The 18,198-nt window shown below is 49.5% G+C and overlaps 1 protein-coding gene across 1 annotated transcript; it reads left to right on the top strand.

Annotated features, from left to right (window-relative positions):
- The first annotated feature begins 446 nt into the window (after positions 1-446).
- On the top strand, positions 447-17,673 carry SESN2 (sestrin 2). Its single transcript, XM_077898886.1, has 10 exons — positions 447-923; positions 7,352-7,417; positions 8,977-9,174; positions 9,703-9,885; positions 9,993-10,205; positions 11,139-11,289; positions 11,747-11,865; positions 12,241-12,431; positions 15,224-15,368; positions 15,786-17,673. Exons 1-10 carry the CDS (start codon positions 816-818, stop codon positions 15,870-15,872), a joined length of 1,461 nt encoding a protein of 486 aa, XP_077755012.1. The 5' UTR covers positions 447-815; the 3' UTR covers positions 15,873-17,673.
- Positions 17,674-18,198: the final 525 nt, after the last annotated feature.

Here is an 18,198-nt window from a genome sequence, read left to right as displayed (position 1 = left end):
AGGCCGGGGGTGGGGGGCAGGGCTGTGCCCTCTAATCTCCAAAATCTGGGGTTCAGCTCTGTAATTAGCACCACCTCTCCTAACCGTAACCAGTCCCTGCAGGAACTGAAAAGCTGAAGAACGAACTTGGGAGGGATTTCACACCCGGCTCTCCGGCCCAGCCCGGTGAAGTCCCGTTTCATCACGCAGCCCTAATGACTCTTTTGGCTGTCACTCTCGGCCGATACTGCCCACAATCTGACTAAACCCTTTTGCAAAAGTTTGCAGCATGCATCCCGGGCTGACTACAGCTCCCAGAGTTCCCGGGCGCTTCCCGGTGCGGATTGGCCGGGCGTTGGGTTCCAGGGGGAGGTGCCGCCCCCGCCTCCCCGGGAAACAGGCCTCTGATTGGCTGCGGCGCGGAGCTTTTGTGTCCCCGCCCTCCCCCGGGGACCGCAGCAGGCTGAGCGGCGCTGCTGGTGTCAGAGCCCGGCGAGCGCTGGCAGTTCCGCGGCGGGGATGCTGGGGAGCGCTGGCTTGGCGAGCGGCCGTGGCCACTGCGGACTTCCGAGGCACTCCGGGCCGTGAAAACCCCAGGGCCGCGGCCCATCCCCGACTGCCGAGGCCACTCAGCCTTCCAGAAGCCGGCCGACCGGAGAGTCCGGCGGAGGAGCGCCCGTTCGCTGGTTCTGGGCTCTCGGAGCGTTCTGGAACCCCGAGAGACTCCCCGGGGCTCTAGGACCTCCCCAGCGGCCCCTAGCCCCGGCTTCCTGGGTGCGTGCGTGCCAACCCCCGTCGGGTGCCCGGCGAGCCGTGGCCAGATCCTGGCACACACCATGATCGTTGCAGACTCCGAGTGCCGCGCAGAGCTCAAGGGCTACCTGCCGTTCGCCCCGGGCGGCGGCGGCGGCGGCGGCGGCGGCGGCGGCCCCGGGGCGGGAGAGGTAAGCAGCGGCCGAGCGACGCCACTCTTCGTTTGAGTCCCGAACTGAGTCTTTGCGCAGCCCCCCTTCGGCCCCCCCCACAACGCCCCGGGCTCGGGGGTCGGGTGGGAGGGAGGCGGAGTGGAGCGCGTAACCTGGGAATGGGGTTGCATCAACTGGCAGTGGCGGCCCTCTCCGCCCCCTCCCCCCCCGGGCTGTGGAACCTTCCCTGGCTCCCTCGGACTCCCGGCCAATGAGAGGGGAGCCTTCTCGAGGTTATCTTGGGTTTGGGCTCTCGACGGGAGAATCTTCAAGTCCAGGCAGATCCCCGGCGCTGCGGCCGGACCACTCCTCCTCCCCGCCCCCTTCCGCAGAGTCCCTTCCTCTAGGCTGGGGCTGCTGGCGGAGGACTCTTTCCAGGGTACGACCCGGTTCCCGTCTCCCAGTGCGGGGATTGGGGCACCTGGGACTTGCCAGCCGAGGTCGAGCGCGTCCCCCGCCCACGCCTGCACCCCCAGTTGGGAGCGGGGGAGCGTCGGCGTTCCGGGGCCGCGGCTGGCCGCGGGGTACGCGGGGGCGGCCAAAGCTGGGGGAGGAGGGGAGAAACCCTGGACCCGGCTCGGGAAGGCGAGCGTCCATTAGGTTGAGCCCTACTAAGCGGTCTGAGGTCCCAGAAGTTTGTTTCGCAGGAACTCTTTGCAGGGAAGCTAGGAAGAGGCTGGGCCTAATCTGACACACCTCCTGCCTCCTACCCCCCCCCCCCCCCCCCAGCGACAGGGGACATCTTCTCATTTAAGCACTAGCACTACTAGGTGCTGGTCTCGGGTTTTGCCTTTTCTGAGTCCTTAAGTACTAAACTAGCTAAATAGAGCTACACTATAGCCCCATTTTCCAGGGTGAGGAAATTGAGGCCCAGGAGGGACTTCCTTCACTAGCCCCACCAAGTAGCTCTTTGCTGGGCGTATCTGGGATTCCGTAGTGTGCTTGACACTACAGAGAATTTAGCTTGTTTTAGGTTCCAGGCCTGGAGCATGGTGTAAGTATATTGCTGGGGCTGGGAGTGTGACAAGTGCTAGTCCTAACCTGGGTGACCCTGGGAAAATTGCTGCCCTTCTCGGAGCAGCATGATTTCTTGGGGTCCTACCTCCAGCGGTGGATGGTTTACGTCCTGGGTTTTCTGTGGGGATCTCTGCCCTTCGCCATCATGGTTTAAGAACCCCAGGTGGAGGAATGAAACCCCCATCCTGTCACTTTGCCAAGTGGCTTTGAGCAAGTCACTTTACTCTGAGTCTAGTTCTTTCTGGAGGGGGCTGGGTGAATCACAGAATTATTGAGGGCACCTGGCCCCTAGAGGGGAGCGTTCTGGGTTCATATCCCAGCCCTCTCATTCATTTGCTGTGTGATCTTGGCCAAGTGATCATTTTTCCCTCCTGCAGCTTCTTCCCATGGAGATTTGATAGTATCTCTGAGGATTGTTGGGAGAAATGACAATACAAGCAAAGGCTAAAGCACAACTCCTGGAACATAGTAACTGAGTCAGAGATGCTGGGTATCGTTAGAATGTGGTCATTTCCCTTTCCCCAGAGTGTGTCACAATGGAGTGCCTGAACCTGTCCCTCTTGCCTGAGGTGAGAATTGGCCCATTCCTCTCCTAGTGCCTGGGAAGTGGCCTGGGGAGAAGACAGTGCCCCAGGTGGTCTGGGCAGGCTCTAGGGAGTGGCCTTTAGATGGAAGCCACTTGTCAGCAGCAAGATATCTGAACACTGTCCACATAGTCTTCTCTCTCAAGAAGAGGACCTTGGGAAGATGCCTGCTTTAAGCAGCACCCTTAGAAGACTGTAGGGCACTGAAATTACAGAGCCTGGTGCCCAAGGGAACACCAGACACCTGGGCCCCTCACCTCCCAGCACTTCACCACATGCCCTTAACCTAAAGGGATCAAAGCCTACAGACCCTAGGACTTCACTCTAGGACCAATGGTATATGTTTTGAGCCCTCTTGAGCTCTAGAATCACTTCCTCAAACATCACTTCCTCAGGGAAACTCTCCCTCCCCCACACGATAAGGCCCTTCTGCATACCCTCCTTCAGTACGTCTTCTCCTCCGTTGTTGGAGCTTTAATCCACTTATAGTGTAACAGTCATGTAATCGGCATTTTGTGTGTCTCCTTTGCTAGACTAGAAACGTTCTGTTGGTCACCTTTCCAGCACTGTTCTTAGCACCTAGTAAGTGCTCCTAACTCTTTGTCCCTTGTTGGCTTAGCTGACCCTTGTGACCTGCATATGCTTTGAAGTCAGATCTGAGCTGTGCACATCTGGAACAGGACTCAGAAGGAGCCTCAATGAGCTGTCTCTGAAGAAGGAATAAGACCTATTTCCCTCAGGGTAGTTGTGAGAAATCAGCCAGATCATATGTGTAAAGCACTTAGCCTAGTGCCCAGCCCATGGCGCCACTCACACCCCCTCCTTCCAAGGCTGGAGTAAGAGGCTGCTTGGGCTGTCCGTCTCCCTCTTGTGTGTAAATTGTGGCAGGTACCTGAGTTCTGCCGTGGAGTGAGGTTGGGGGAGTCTCTGTCCCTTCCCAGCTGGCCGAATGACTTCATAGGTGTGTAGCTGAGTCCTGGGGGTTACAGGCTCTGGATAGGATACTGGGAATAAAGGCTGGGGCTACTCCAAGAGGCTGATGTGGGTGGTAGAACCCTTGGAAGCCAAACTGAACTGAGCTCCGATCTCAAACTGGCCACTTGTCAGCTGGTGCTTAACCTTTGGAACCTTAATCTTGTATGCAACATAGAGACCCCCAGCCCTTACCCCCAAAACTGATGAAGAGTCAATGGAACCTGAGTGCAAATGCCTGAGCTAATATAAAAATTAACATTTAGTGAGTATTTAAATTAGGAGCCTGGCACTGAGCTTGAGGGGTGATTATCCCCCTTTTACAACTTGCCTAAAGCCTTCCCTGTTCAGTGGCCACTGAGAGGGCTGTCTGACTTCAGTGTTACTGGGGTCACAGGGAGCTAGATCCAGTGTGCCCTCCAAGTAAGAAAAAACACAATATGCAGGTGCTGTGACTGGGAGTGGATCCCAGGGAACGTGGACAGGGAGAAGGAGATTCTCACTCCTGGTGAACCGCAGGTACAAAGTCTGACTTGACCTCGCTGGGACTTGTTCATCATATGTAAAATGGGAGCTCTAGGAGTAGTAGTAGATCCTACCTTAAGTGCATGAAAAACGCCTAGCTGATGGTAATCGGTGGTGTTACCTACCATTGTTATTATGACTCCCTACCTGGGAAATAGGGGAGGGCTAAGCTGGAGGCATCATCTCTCGGTAGTGGGACCTTGTTCTGTCTACTTCCCCCTGAAGTTCTGGGTGTCAAGATCAGAGAAGCTTTCAGGGTATTGGAGCTCTGGATTAGAATCTACTTGGTCTTATCTTCAGGACTTTGTATTTTCTGTTCCCTGTGGCTGGAATGCTGGTCCCCTAGATCTCTGTGGGCCCTGCTGCCTTCTCATCAACTTATTTAGATATTTGATATTTAGATATTGACACAAAGGTTAGCTCCCCAGTAGCTTTCCCTGTTTCCTCAGACTGATATGTGGTACACCCCCACTCCATCATACACTGTCTCGTTCTCTATTTCATTTACTTTACACAATCTATGATTTAAAATCCTATTCATCTGTCATTCTCCTTTAGATCATAAATTCTGTGAAGGCTGAGACTGTCTTTTCATTCCTGTTCTCTAGCTGTCTGCATTATAGTCATCAAAAATATTTGTTGAATGAACAAATTAATTCTGGTTCCACCTGGAAAGCACTTAGCACAGTGCCTTAGACTTGAGAAAATGATCAATAAAAGGTGTGAAACCGTGGCCCTCCACCCTAGCTGTAAATTATGTTGGGCCCCACCCAATTAAATCAGAATTGCTGGAGGTGGGACCTTGGCATTGGCATCTTTTTGAAAGCGTCTCAAAGGGGTTTTGTACCTCATGGGTTGTGAAGTCCTTGTTTGAAAATTACAACGAGGTTAATGATCGCTGACTGCTGCCTTTTATTAAGTGCTTTGTGTGACAGAGGTACTGAGGTAAAGGCTATAGGGGCATTATCTCATTAAATCCTCATGACTGCCCAGTGAAAGTGGGTACTATTATCCCCATTATTTGGTGGGGAAACCGAGGCTCCCATAGCTAGCAGATAATAGGTTGTGGAGTTGTCATATGATCCCAAGAATTCTGGGCCAAGAACCTGTATCTTTTAACTGTACTCTATAATTACCATCATGGCTGTCACCATCATCACCATCACCATCATCATCATCATCATCCTGCTCAGGACTGAAAATGTTGGTGGGTCCCGACTTATCACCTAAAGACCTACAGGCATCAGATCTTTCCTTTAACAGGTCCTGGGGCAAATTTTAGAGTAAGAAGGGGTACCCAAGGCTGGTCCCTGTACCTCCTCAGCACCCTGAGGGGCCCTCCAGGTCCCCCACCCCTACCCCCACCCTGGTTTTCTATCTGTCCTCAGGTCCCCTGAGGGAGAGGCCCAGAATGTGGAGTCAGCAGTCCTTATCTCCTACTAGACAGAGCTGTTAGGCTTTTTTTCTTTGGTGAGGGAGGAGGGAAGCTGAAAGAGAGTACTTGGAGATTGCTGGGATTTCTGTACTGGACTTGGACCAGCCTGGCCTGGTAGCTCCCAGAAGTGTGGGCTAAAAGGGGCTGAGCAATTAGCCAACTACTTTTTTTGTCTAAGATTAAGACCCAGAGGGTCTAGGTCACTTTCTCAAAGTCAAACAGCAAGTTAGTAGCAGAATTGGTCCTCAGACCTGGGACTTCCAGATCCCATTGTTCTTTCTGTGTGGTCTTTCAGAGTCCCAAAGTTCTGTCTCTCTCTGGGGTGTTTTGGCCATCTGAGAAGGAAGTTCAATTATAATCTTTAGTACCTGGACACCTGTGGATTGATACTCAGTCTGGTTTCCAGTGAGGGGAGAGTTAGGGGGATACTGTCTCTGTCCAGTAGAGCATGACTCTGATTTGGGTAAACTGTTTCCAAGGCCAGTACTGAGAGCTCCCCTCCCAGTTATCAAAACAAATAAATAAATAAATAAAACATTCTCTCTGAACCCTGCCTCTCAGACTAGGAGCAGATTTAGTGAGTACATGAATGGTGGGTTCCAAAGAGACTCCAGTGCATGACATCAGAAGAACTGCTACTGTCAGCCTTGTATGCCCTGCTTAGATTCCCTCCATTCCTCTCTATTTTCTCTGTTTTCTTCATTCACAGGCTGGTATGAATGACCTAGCCCTGCTGTCCTCAAAATGTGATCTGGTAGTGGGAGATCTGAATCAGATTAGAAGACAATGTTATCAGAAGCAAAAGCACCAGGAATTGTAGGGTCACAGATGGGGGTCAGAAGAAGGTTCCCCAACCTTGGAAGACTATGAGTTAATTTGGCAAAAGGAGTGACCAGTGGGAGAACAGTAGGCCAGAACTACTAATTTACCTGGAAAGGTATGAGTACTAGAGGCAGGGTTTTAAGCCAGTTGACCAGATTTGCACTTGAGAAAATTTCCCTTGGCTACAGAAAGTTTGCCCTCCTAGAAACCACCAGTGTCACGGACTCACTAAATGTGCTTCCAGTTCTAGAGGTATAGTTTGGGCAGGATATTTTCTTTATGCATTGTTTTGTTCATTTGTTGGAGGATAGGTAGGAGAGGGCAGGGCAATGGAAGCAGGAAGAACATTGGTAGAGCTGTGGGTGGCGGTCCAGACAAGGGATGGTGTAGTCTAAGGTGATGGAAGTGGGAGGGATGAAGAAGTGACAGTTGGAAAGCAATTGAGGCTGTATCGTAGGAATCTAAGTAAGGTAGATGCTAATCTAGTTTCAGGATTTCTTGTATGGGATCTCCAGGGCTACTAAAAAGGTGGCCTTCTAGAGATGTGTACCATGGTTGCTATATATTTTTCCCCTTCCCATCCCCCTCCCACCTAAAACTGGGGCTCCTGGGTTCCTGCCCAGTTCCTGAAAACCTCAGCCTGTAGGGTGAGCTCTTCCTTGCTTATCCTTTCTCCACCTGCCAACATGTGTATATCTCCCACCTGAGTCTTCTGTATAGTGTGCACCAAAGGGTGGTTTTATTTATTTTAAAAAATATTTTATTTATTCACGAGAGAGAGAGAGACAGAGACAGAGACAGAGACAAAAACAAAGGCACAGGCAGAGGGAGAAGCAGGCTCCATGCAGGGAGCCTGACATGGGACTCTATCCCTGGTCTCCAGGATCACACCCTGGGCTGAAGTGCTAAACCACTGAGCCACCCGGGCTGCCCCAAGGGGTGGTTTTAAAAGCTCTGTGTGCCCCCTTGAGTAGGAAGAAAAAGCTGGAGAGATAACTATACTCATAAGTCCTCACTTTTACCTCCAATAATCATGATGTGTTTCCTTCTAGGAGCAGAGGGAAAGCCGGGCTCGGCGAGGCCCCCGAGGGCCCAGTGCCTTCATCCCAGTAGAGGAGGTAGGCTTGGAAGGGGTTAGGAATTTTTGGCCTCTGGGAAGAAAGGACATGGGACATTGTGTGGGTGGGGGTCTTTTCCTGTCTCTTGAAATAGCAGCTTTGAAACTAGCTTCAGGTTCTTGACTCATTTAACCCACAAACAGCTCTGTGAAGCATGCATATCAACCCCACGTTGCTGAGAAGAAACAGGCTCAAAGAGATAAAGTGATAATGACACAGCTAGGTAATGAACAAACTTTTGATTCCCAGAACAAGGCTCGTTCTTTCTTTCTTTCCTTCCTTATTTATTTTATTTTTATTTTATTTTATTTTATTTTATTTTATTTTATTTTATTTTATTTTATTTATTTTATTTATTTGACAGAGCAAAAGCACAAGCAGGGCGAGTGGCAGAGGGAAAGGGAGAAGCAGACTCTCCATTGAGGAGGGAGCCTGACACAGGGGCTCGATCCCTGGGATCATGACCTAAACCAAAGGCAGACGCTTAATCTACTGAGCTACCCTGGTGCCCCAGGACTGTTCTTTAAAAAGATAAACTATCTATATTAACTGCTCTTCTTTGACTATACATAAATTACTTTTTTTTTCAACTTCAAAAGTGATATTATGTTCGTTATAAGAAAATTTTTAATGTCTCAGAAGGCTCTGGTCTCCTGTAATCCGACCTCCCACAGAGATAATCACTGTTACTTAACTGTTTATCACTGTTTTGGGGCTTTTTTTCATATAGAACCAAGGTCATAGTTTACAACATATGGGGGAGGCGGTTATCATCTTGTTCTTTATTTTCATCACTACAAGAAACATCTAATACAAGAGACATAATTTATCCACTGAGTCAGATCATTTATTCATTTATTTAACAGATATCTATTGAATGATTAATCCATGTCAGGCACTGTTGTAGGTGCTGGGGCTAAGACAGAACAAGACAGCCAAAACCCTTGCCATCACGGAGCTGACGACATTCTAGCATGGGGTTGGGGGGGAGGGGCGTTACCTTCAAACTACATGCCAGAAGAATTTTAAAATAATAGTTTCCTCCTATTTCTTTGGCCTTCAGGGAACAAAAATAAATGTTTTGTTTTGTCGTCCTGTTTGCTCTCCTAAATGTGTAGCCAAGCAGTTAATGAGCTGTTAACAAATGTCTAACTTGCCCCCCTCTCCACCCCCAGTTCCCTCTCCACCCTTTGTAAATGGAAAGCAAACAACCACCTGCTGATTATTTATATCCAGCCCAGAGTTTTTAAACTCAAGTATTGTTCTTGTATTTTCTTTTTTCATTTGTAAATAACCAGTCCTCTTTTATAATGAAGGAAATAAACAGGCTTTGGTGCTAATCTGGATTTGAATCCACGTTCCGGTCATTTACTAGATCTGTAACCTTGAGCAAAGAGATCACTTAAAGAATTCTCTTTTCCTCCCCTATTTTCCTTTTTTTTGGACATGACGGTCAGTTTTTAGTTTCTCGGCTATTATAGTCCCAACACAATGAATACATTGGTCTCTTTGATGTGGAGGGTGGTCTGGGAACTCACCCTCTCTCCTTTGCTTGGCAGGTCCTTCAGGAGGGAGCTGAGAGCCTGGAGCAGCACCTGAGGCTAGAGGCACTGATGTCCTCTGGACGGGTGGACAATCTGGCAGTGGTGATGGGCCTGCACCCTGACTATCTTAGCTGCTTTTGGCGTTTGCACTACCTCTTGCTGCACACAGATGGGCCCCTGGCCAGCTCCTGGCGCCACTACATTGCCATCATGGTGAGCCTGTCTGAGTCCAACTCTTGTAGGGTTGGCCACATGGGGGGTTTTGGTCTTGAGATCTCTTTGCTGGGTGCTTCCTAAATTCATTCCATAGCCCAGAAGGAAAGGTTGCACAGTGCAGAGGAAAGCCCTAACTTTATCTAATCATCCACAGAATTGTGAAGAGAGACTTTCTTTTCTTTTTTTTTTTTTTTTTTTAATTAAGTAGGCTCCATACTCAGCATGGAGCCCAATGCGGGGATTGAACTCATAACCCTGAGATAAATCAAGACCTGAGCTGATAGCAAGTCAGATGCTTAACTGACTGAGCCACCCAGGCATCCCAAAGAGGCATTTTTAGTGCCTACTTTATGAAGAAGGAAACAGGCACAAAGGAGTCAAATGACCTGACCAAGGAAGGAGAGCAAACTAGTGGAGCTGGGGTCAGGACCTCAGAGTCCTGCCTCTCTGGCCACAGTGAGGTCTGGGATTTCTCCCTCCATGGGGTATCTACCCTGAGCAAGGATCTGTCCACCCCCTCCACAGGCTGCCGCCCGCCATCAGTGTTCTTACTTGGTGGGTTCTCACATGGCTGAGTTTCTGCAGACGGGTGGTGACCCTGAGTGGCTACTTGGTCTCCATCGTGCCCCCGAGAAGCTACGCAAGCTCAGTGAGATCAACAAGTTGCTGGCACACCGGCCGTGGCTCATCACCAAGGAACATATCCAGGTGCCATGGGCAGAGAGGCAGTGGGAGCAAAGGGGCCGGGCTGGGGCATGTCAGGCAGTCAGCCTAGGGCCAGGCACTGAGCCAGTCTGGCCTTCTTTCCTCTCCAGGCCTTGCTGAAGACAGGCGAGCACAGCTGGTCTCTGGCAGAGCTCATCCAGGCACTGGTCCTGCTCACCCACTGCCATTCACTGGCCTCCTTTGTGTTTGGCTGTGGCATCCTCCCTGAGGGGGACTCAGAGGGCAGCCCTGCCCCCCAGGCACCTTCACCCCCCAGTGGGCAGAGTAGCCCACCCAGCAGGGACCCAATGAACAACTCTGGGGTAAGTCATGGGCCTGGGTCTTGTTGGGAGAAGAAGCTCGCATGGCCTCTGGTCCTTGCATGGAAGCCGGTGCTTCCCTATCTCACGCTGAGAGGCCTCAGAAAAGTTAATTGACTTTGAAACTTGGTTTCCTCATCTGTGAAATGAGGCTACAGACCCCTACTTCATAGGGGTTGTGAGGATCAAATGAAATAACCATGTGGTAGGCCCCTTGGCATGTAGCGTCTTAGGCATAAGGTCTCCTGAGTATTAGCACTTTAGAAAGTTTGCCTCTTACTCCATCAGATGGCCTTGTTTGTTTTAATATAAAATTACAGATACTTTAATAATCCCCTTTCCAGTGAGGGAGGTTGATGGTCAGAGAAGACATGCCTATTCCATAGCTTCTTAAACTTCACTTTTTTTTTGAAGATTTTTTTTATTTATTCATGAGAGACACACAGAGAGAGGCAGAGACACAAACAGAGGGAGAAGCAGGCTCCATGCAGGAAGCCCGATGTGGGACTTGATCCCAGGACTCCAGGATCACACCCTGAGCCAAATACAGATGCTCAACTGCTGAGCCACCCAGGCATCAGTTTTTTTTTTTTTGTTTTTTTTTTTTAAGATTTTATTTTTTTATTAGGGAGAGCGAGAGAACAGGCACAGGCAGGGGGAGGGGCAGAGGGCAAGGGAAGAGCAGTCTCCCTGAGGAAGAGGGAGCCAGGATACGGCAGGGCTTGATCCCAGGACCTGAGAGCCGTAGGCAGACACTTAACCAACTGAGCCACCTAGATGCCCCTTGAAGCACAACACACTAGCTGCCCAGCCCACTGGCTGCCTCGGGAGGCAGTGCGCCCCTGTGGTCGCTCGGGGTGGCCTGGCTTATGGGAAGGATGTGTGGAGTTTCCTGGGGCTGAGGAGTAAGTGGTCACCATGGGGTCCCTCCTGCAGGGCTTTGAGGCTGCCCGAGACGTGGAAGCTTTGATGGAACGCATGAGGCAGCTCCAGGAGAGTCTGTTACGGGATGAGGGAGCATCCCAGGAGGAGATGGAGAGCCGCTTTGAGCTGGAGAAGTCGGAGAGCCTTCTGGTGACTCCCTCAGGTACAGCGTCACAGGAAGCCAGGTTCCAGGGGCTGCCCCCTTCTTACACCATCTCTGCTGGGGAGTAGGCAACTCCATGCATGGCCCCTCTTATATTTTGGAGGCAGCCACATCTCAATCACTTCTTCTAGGAGGTTCCGAGCATGGACTTTAGGGTCAGCCCCTCTGGCAATGTGACCCCTGAGAATTCACTTTCTGTCTCGGGGCCTCAGTCTCCTCCCACGTGAAGGATTGGTTTGTGGGGTAAATGGGACAATGGAAGCAAAACTCTTAGCACAGAGTAAGTGGATCCATGAATAACTACTGTTGTCAGGATTGCTATGATTATTACTGGGGGCCTTATCCGCCGGGTCCATGGGCAGCCTCATCTACCCCCACCCATTATTGATTAATCAGGAGTAGATGCTCCTGTACTCCATGCCTTGGCCTCACTGTGACCTGTTTCTGACATCCTTAGCCGACATCCTGGAGCCTTCTCCACACCCAGACATGCTGTGCTTTGTGGAGGACCCCGCTTTCGGATATGAGGACTTTACCCGGCGAGGGTCTGAGGCGCCCCCCACCTTCCGTGCCCAGGTAGGTTCTCTAAGGTCTTGTTGGCATTGCACTGGGTTTACAAACAAGCAAGGGGTGGATGGCTTGAGTGGTTAGAAAGCCAGGCATCTTCTCCCTTGAGATTCTGTGAGGGAAATGGGAGACCCTAGATTGTGTCAGGACCTATCTGTGCCCTAAGCTCAGGGGATCCTGGTCACAGGGAGAAGGTCATCACCAAGGTGCATTCTCTTTGGCTTCTCCCAGACCAAGCAGCAGGCCCAGATCAGGCAGCAGGTTAGATCTGTGGGGCAGGAAAGAGACTATAAAGAGTGAAATTGTGCTCCAGAGGATGGGGTCCCTATGGCCAACCTTGGACCCCCAAGATTATACTCCCTGACCCCTTCCCACATTTTTCAGGATTATACCTGGGAAGACCATGGCTATTCACTGATCCAGCGGCTTTACCCTGAGGGTGGGCAGCTGCTGGATGAGAAGTTCCAGGCAGCCTATAGCCTTACCTACAACACCATTGCCATGCACAGTGGAGTAGACACCTCCATGCTCCGAAGGGCCATCTGGAATTACATCCACTGTGTCTTTGGGATCAGGTGAGCATAGAGCCCCTCATCCAGTGTGCATGTGTGCTACAAACCCTCAATCTCAGCTCACAGCTGTTTCCTTTTGTTCTTTGTTTATTTCTTTTCCCTTCTTCCTGCCTATAGTATTTTTCAAAGCAAATTCTTTTATTTGCTGATTATAAAAGATAATAGATGTGCTGTTTGAACCTTGTCAAGGAAACTCTTTAATCCCACCCTCTAGAGATAACTAAGGAGATACTTAGAAGAGTCGGGAGGGAGAGAGAGTGTGTGTTTCCATTCCAAGTAGGAGCTCTTCTCTTACAATAAATAAGGATAACATAAATGCACATCAGTAGGAGACTTTAAATAACGTTATATCCACTCAGTAAAAAAGTATACAGCTATTACAAGTTATAATAATGGTTTCTTTATATTGCTATGGGAAATTGTACAAAATGTATTGAGAAAAAAGAAAGCTGGTTACCAACCAGAATCTTCCTTTTGTTCCCCCCTTTTCTTTACTAAAAATGTGTGCGTGCATGGAAAATGTGTGGAAGGCTACACACTAAAATGTTAATTAATAATGGTTGTCTCTGGATACTGTATGATTAATTAACATTTTCATCTTGTTATTTAAGTATTTTCTGATTTAAGTAGATTTTTTTTAATTGATGGAATCATGCTTGATATATTCTACAACTTGCTTTTTTTTTTCACCTAGTCATCTATTGTGAACTGCCTTCCTTGTCAGTATGAATAGATCTTTTATGTTTTTTAACCACTGAATGGTGTTCCATTATGGATGTAGCTTAATTCAACCACGCCTCAATTATCGGATGTGTAGATAGTTTGCAGTTTTTCACTATTAAAAACACCATGTGCACTGGCTACCCTTATACCTAAGTCCTTATAGATGATCTCTAGATGTGAAATTACTTGTCAAGAATATACACAGACCATGGGGTGCCTGAGTGGGTCAGTCAGTTAAGCGTCTCCCTTTGCTCAGGTCGTGATCCCAGAGTCCTAGGATCGAGCCTGGCAGGTACCCTGTTCATGTGGTCTCTCTTACTCACTCTCTTCATCTCTCAAATAAGTAAATAAAATCTTAAGTCACTTAACTGTCTGAGCTGCCCAGGCACCCCTATTTTTAAAAAATTAATTTTTTAAAAAGATTGTGTTTATTTATTTTTGAGAGGGAGAAAGATAGCAAGTGTGTGAGCTGGGGGAGGACAAAGGGAGAGAGAGAGAATCTCCAGGCTGAGTGCAGAGCCCAAAGTGGGGCTTGATCTCATGACCCTGAGATCATGACCTGAGCCAAAACCAAGAGTCAGACCGACTGAGCCTCCCAGGTGCCCCCAGACCAATTTTTTTTTTTTTTTTTTTAGGAAATCTCACTCTGATAACATTGTACGAAATTCAAAGAATTAAGGGGAAAAAAACCATTTCCCAAATTCAGCTACTTAACAACCACATCCCCATCCTGTGACAGTCTTTCTCCGTTGCTTTTCTTCTTTCTAATGTAGTTGCTTTTCTGTAGTTGGAGTTATAACAGTTATTACATTTTTTAAATGTATATTTGATGTTTATAGAGAGAACTAGATTTACAGTAAATCTAGAAAACAGAAGTAACAAAAAGGAGAAAATAAAGATCATCCATGATCCCACCTGCTCTTATTATTGTCAAGTATTTCTCTCCTGGCTTTTTTCCACACGCCGATAACCAAAACACACATAATTTTACGAACACAAGATTTTCTCCCTACTCATTTCACTTATTTTACTCATTTAATCAAACGTGTTGTGGCTATTTTAATGAATATGTGATCTTGCTTTTTTCATTTAATGGTTTAGTCCAAGCATCTAAAAAAAAAAAAAACCTACGTTTTTAGAAAGGTACATATTCCCTGTAGAAAATGTGTGTTTTTGTGCTACTGGCTGTAAATTATATTTCACTGGGTGGATTCGTTTGTATTTAATTGGGCGTCTTCTTGCTAGTCATGGACAGTTTTCCAGCCCAGGGGAGGTGGAAGAGGGGCAAGCGTCTTAGAGTGTGGCACAGGCTGCTTCTGCCCAGCTCCCTGGTCCACGCTTCCCCATTCTCCAGCATGGTTCTTGCTCTCATGCCTCTGTCTACTGAATCTGTCCTCCAGTTTTCAGCCAATTTACCCCATCCAAACTGATCTGTGATGACTCACTGGCTCACTGGACTGGAGAGTGACAAAGTGGCTTCCAGACTTGTCACCAACTTGCTCTTTGACTTTGAACAAGTTAATTATCTGCTCCAGGCCTTAGTTTGGCCGTCTGTAAAACGAGTACCACTTCTTTTTGCCTTTCTCTCTGCCTTCTCCAGGAAAAGTAGTTGTACTAACCTCCTGCCCCTTCTTCCATGGCTTTTACTGTAATGAATATGACCTTGGAGCTGGGCAGAGCTGGGTTTGAAATCCATTCCCAGGACAAGTGATTTCACCTCTCTCACTTTCCTTTTCAGTTGTATAATGGGGCTGATGAATATGGTGTTTTATATATAATAGTTCTGTAGACAGCTTCTGTAGTAGTTTTGAGGATTCCATGAGCACATATTCACACAGCACATGACTGGTACTCAATATGGCATGCTAACTGTCTGCAGTCTTTGGAGTGGTCCCCTACCAGTCTAGTGGCCTGCAACGTATGACATCAGCTATTTTTCTAAGAGGAACCAAGCTTCTACTTGCTTCCTACCTTCTGCTTTTTCTTGCCACACTCTGTTCCTCCTTCTATAGGGTGGGGGTAGGGGAGAGGAGTCACTTGGAGAGTGATGCTATCGAGGCCTTTCTATTCAGATATGATGACTATGACTACGGGGAGGTGAACCAGCTCTTGGAACGGAACCTCAAGGTCTATATCAAGACGGTGGCCTGCTACCCAGAGAAGACCACGCGAAGAATGTACAACCTCTTCTGGAGGCACTTCCGCCACTCAGAGAAGGTACAGGAGAGATTGGGGTCAGGACCCAATGTGCTTTCCCAGGCTGAGTCTTCCACCAGTTGGGACACCTGGGTGTAGCATCCTGGGTTCAAGTCCTGGTCCCACTGTGTGATTTCTGACTCCATTTACTCACCTATAAAATGGGAGTATGCTTCACAAGGTCCTCAGTGGCAGCCAGCCTGACATGATCACTCAGTAGCCTGGTGACCCTGGGCAAGTTGCTTTGCCCCCTGAGCTAGTTATCTTTATAATAAGAGCAAACACTGCCTGCATTTCAAGGTTGCTGGGGGGGTGAAATGAGAAAATGAATGCCCAGGGGCAGCTCTGGTTTTTAACTTTGAGAAATAAAGAGATTAGTCAGGGTAGGAATGGTGAGGAGTGACATCAGTCACCAACAAGTCCTTGTCTACATCCCAGGTCCACGTGAACTTGCTGCTCTTGGAGGCCCGTATGCAGGCCGCCTTGCTCTACGCCCTCCGCGCCATCACCCGCTACATGACCTGACTCCAAGCAGGATCTGGGCCCAGAACAACTGACCCTGGGGGCATCCTCCTCCCTGCAAGGACTTCCTTGTCTGGAAACAGACCCTGATCCCTTTCTGTCCCAGGCCTCCCACCCCACGCTGGAGGTGGGCTTGTGTGTGACGTGCAGCCCCTGAGCCGTCCCCTCTCTTCTACTCACTGGAATGGACAGGATCATTGCACTGACTCTGGGACCTCAGTTCTGCCCCTGGGAGCTGGAAGAGGACCAGCAGATCCCCAGGGACCATACCCTTCTTCCTGTCCCTGACCCCAGAGGCAGAAGGCACAAGAAGGGAAATGAACTGAGCTCATTTATGTGCCAGCAGGCTGGGCCACAGGCATCACAAGTATGGTGGCCTTCCTGGACTGGGAAGTCCCTGGCTGGCCCCTGAAGGAGAGGGGGCAAAATCTCCAGGGGCTGACACTCCAAGCAGCTTTGCCTTTCCTCCTCCTCCCTCACTCCCAGATTTCATTTCCTCCCACCTGCCATTCACCCGTCAATGTGAAACTCAGTGTCACAGCTGGTCTGTGTGTTCGGCTCCCTGAGAGCCTGTTCTTTCTGGCAGCCTGAAGGCCCCTTTTCCCTAGTTATCCTGATCCTGGTTTAGCTCCTTTGACCTCCCCTTACCCACCCCTGTTCCCCTTCTCTCCCATACCTGGTGGTGGGAGGCCCCATAAGAGAGACCAAGCATATCAAAAAAGTAGATTATCTCTAGAGGGTTCGGGTCTTCTGTGGGTCCCTTTGCCTTCTGAAGAGGAGGGAGTATTAGCAACTGTCTGTATTTCGGTTCTTTAAGGGGAACGTTCTCAGGACCACACCTCTATAGCCACAGTCAATGCCTGAGAGGAGGGGCACAGGGAGAAATCTGTTCTCCCCAGAACTTGGCCTGCTCTGCAGGTGCTGGCACCCCACTCTCCAACCTCCCATGGCTCTGCTACAGACATTTCCCACCAAGTGAGCCTTTCTAGATGGTTTCAGAGGCAGGGGTTCAGGGGGAGAGTCAGGAGACGCCAGGGTTTTTGTTTGGGTCCTGCCCAAACTGACCTGTGTGACCACAGCTATGTTGCCAAACCTTTTTGACCTCCGTTTATATAGTTGCAACGGAGGGCTGAGACTTTCTGTGATGTCTGAGTCTACTCTGGGCTTCGCAGGCCAACCTGCCAGCAGCAAACTGCAAAGCTTGCAGAATCTCAAAGGCCTCTAGGGATAGCCTGCCCCCTTGGCAGGCAGTCTCTCCTGGCTGCCTTCCTAGGTCAGCGCCCCCATCCCCACCCCCCAATCCCAGTTTCTGTCCTTTTCCTTGATTTTAGGTGGATTGCTTGGAGGCAGAAGCAGCCAAGGACCGATCCCAGGCACTTTCTGTAGCAAATAAGCTGTGAATGGTGACGTCCCATGCCCTTCTTCTGGCAGTATGTGCCTCCTCTCTGACCAGTTTGGAGGTGACTGAAGAAAGGCGGGGGTCATGCTGCTGCTGCTTCTGACCCTCCTCTCTGGAGAGGGGCAAGAACGGAGCCTGGTCAGCGTGCCACATTTCAAACCCATGCAGGCATGGGGAAGCGACTGGCACCCCCTTCCGGCCTCAGAGCCCTCCCTGCAATGAAGTTGGGCAGGAGGGAAGAGGCCCCAGCATTGGGGTTTGGATTCTAGAAGGGACATGATGACTCTGTAAATGTCCCCCCGGGGGGATAGGGAGGGATATCTAGTGTTCAAGTGCAGAAATCTTCGGCTTTGCTACCAGTTCTGTATGATGAAAAATAAAAGTTCACTGAGGTTTTGTTTTGTACTTCTTGTTAATGGGCTGTTTTTCCAAGGGTCATGGTTCATCTCTTAGCATCAACAGCAAGCCGTGGTTGCATCATGGACCTGACCTGCTGGCCCCTACCCTGCTGGGCACTTGTGCCCAGTGACTGCTGGGTTGAGAGTAGTTGGCATTAAAAGTCTATTCTGTCCCTTGGGTGCCCAGCCCTGCCACTGTGGGAGAATAATGGCCGTGTTATTTATCTCACTAAGCCTGGCCTTGGACTGGGTACTTGGAGGCCATTTTTCTGAATCTGTGAGAAAATTCAGACCCAGAGATAGTGACGTTGCTACGGCCACATAGGTGGTCACTGGTGGAACCAGGATTCCAACCAGGGTCTGCCTGACTTGTAGGCCTCAGCATTTCACCTTGCTGCTTTTCCCCACTGCGGAGCTCCCCCTGTAGCAGAGAGAAGTTTTTGAGATATCTGGGAACCCCTCCCTTGTGTCCCCTGCCCCACCACATTGTGCTTACCTGCTTCTCATCACTTTCTCAGCACCAAGGAGACAG

Source organism: Canis aureus, chromosome 5, assembly GCF_053574225.1.
Source record: "Canis aureus isolate CA01 chromosome 5, VMU_Caureus_v.1.0, whole genome shotgun sequence".
Taxonomy (NCBI): domain Eukaryota; kingdom Metazoa; phylum Chordata; class Mammalia; order Carnivora; family Canidae; genus Canis; species Canis aureus.
The sequence above is the reverse complement of the archived record's forward strand: the minus strand, read 5'-3'. Positions and strand labels throughout refer to the sequence as shown.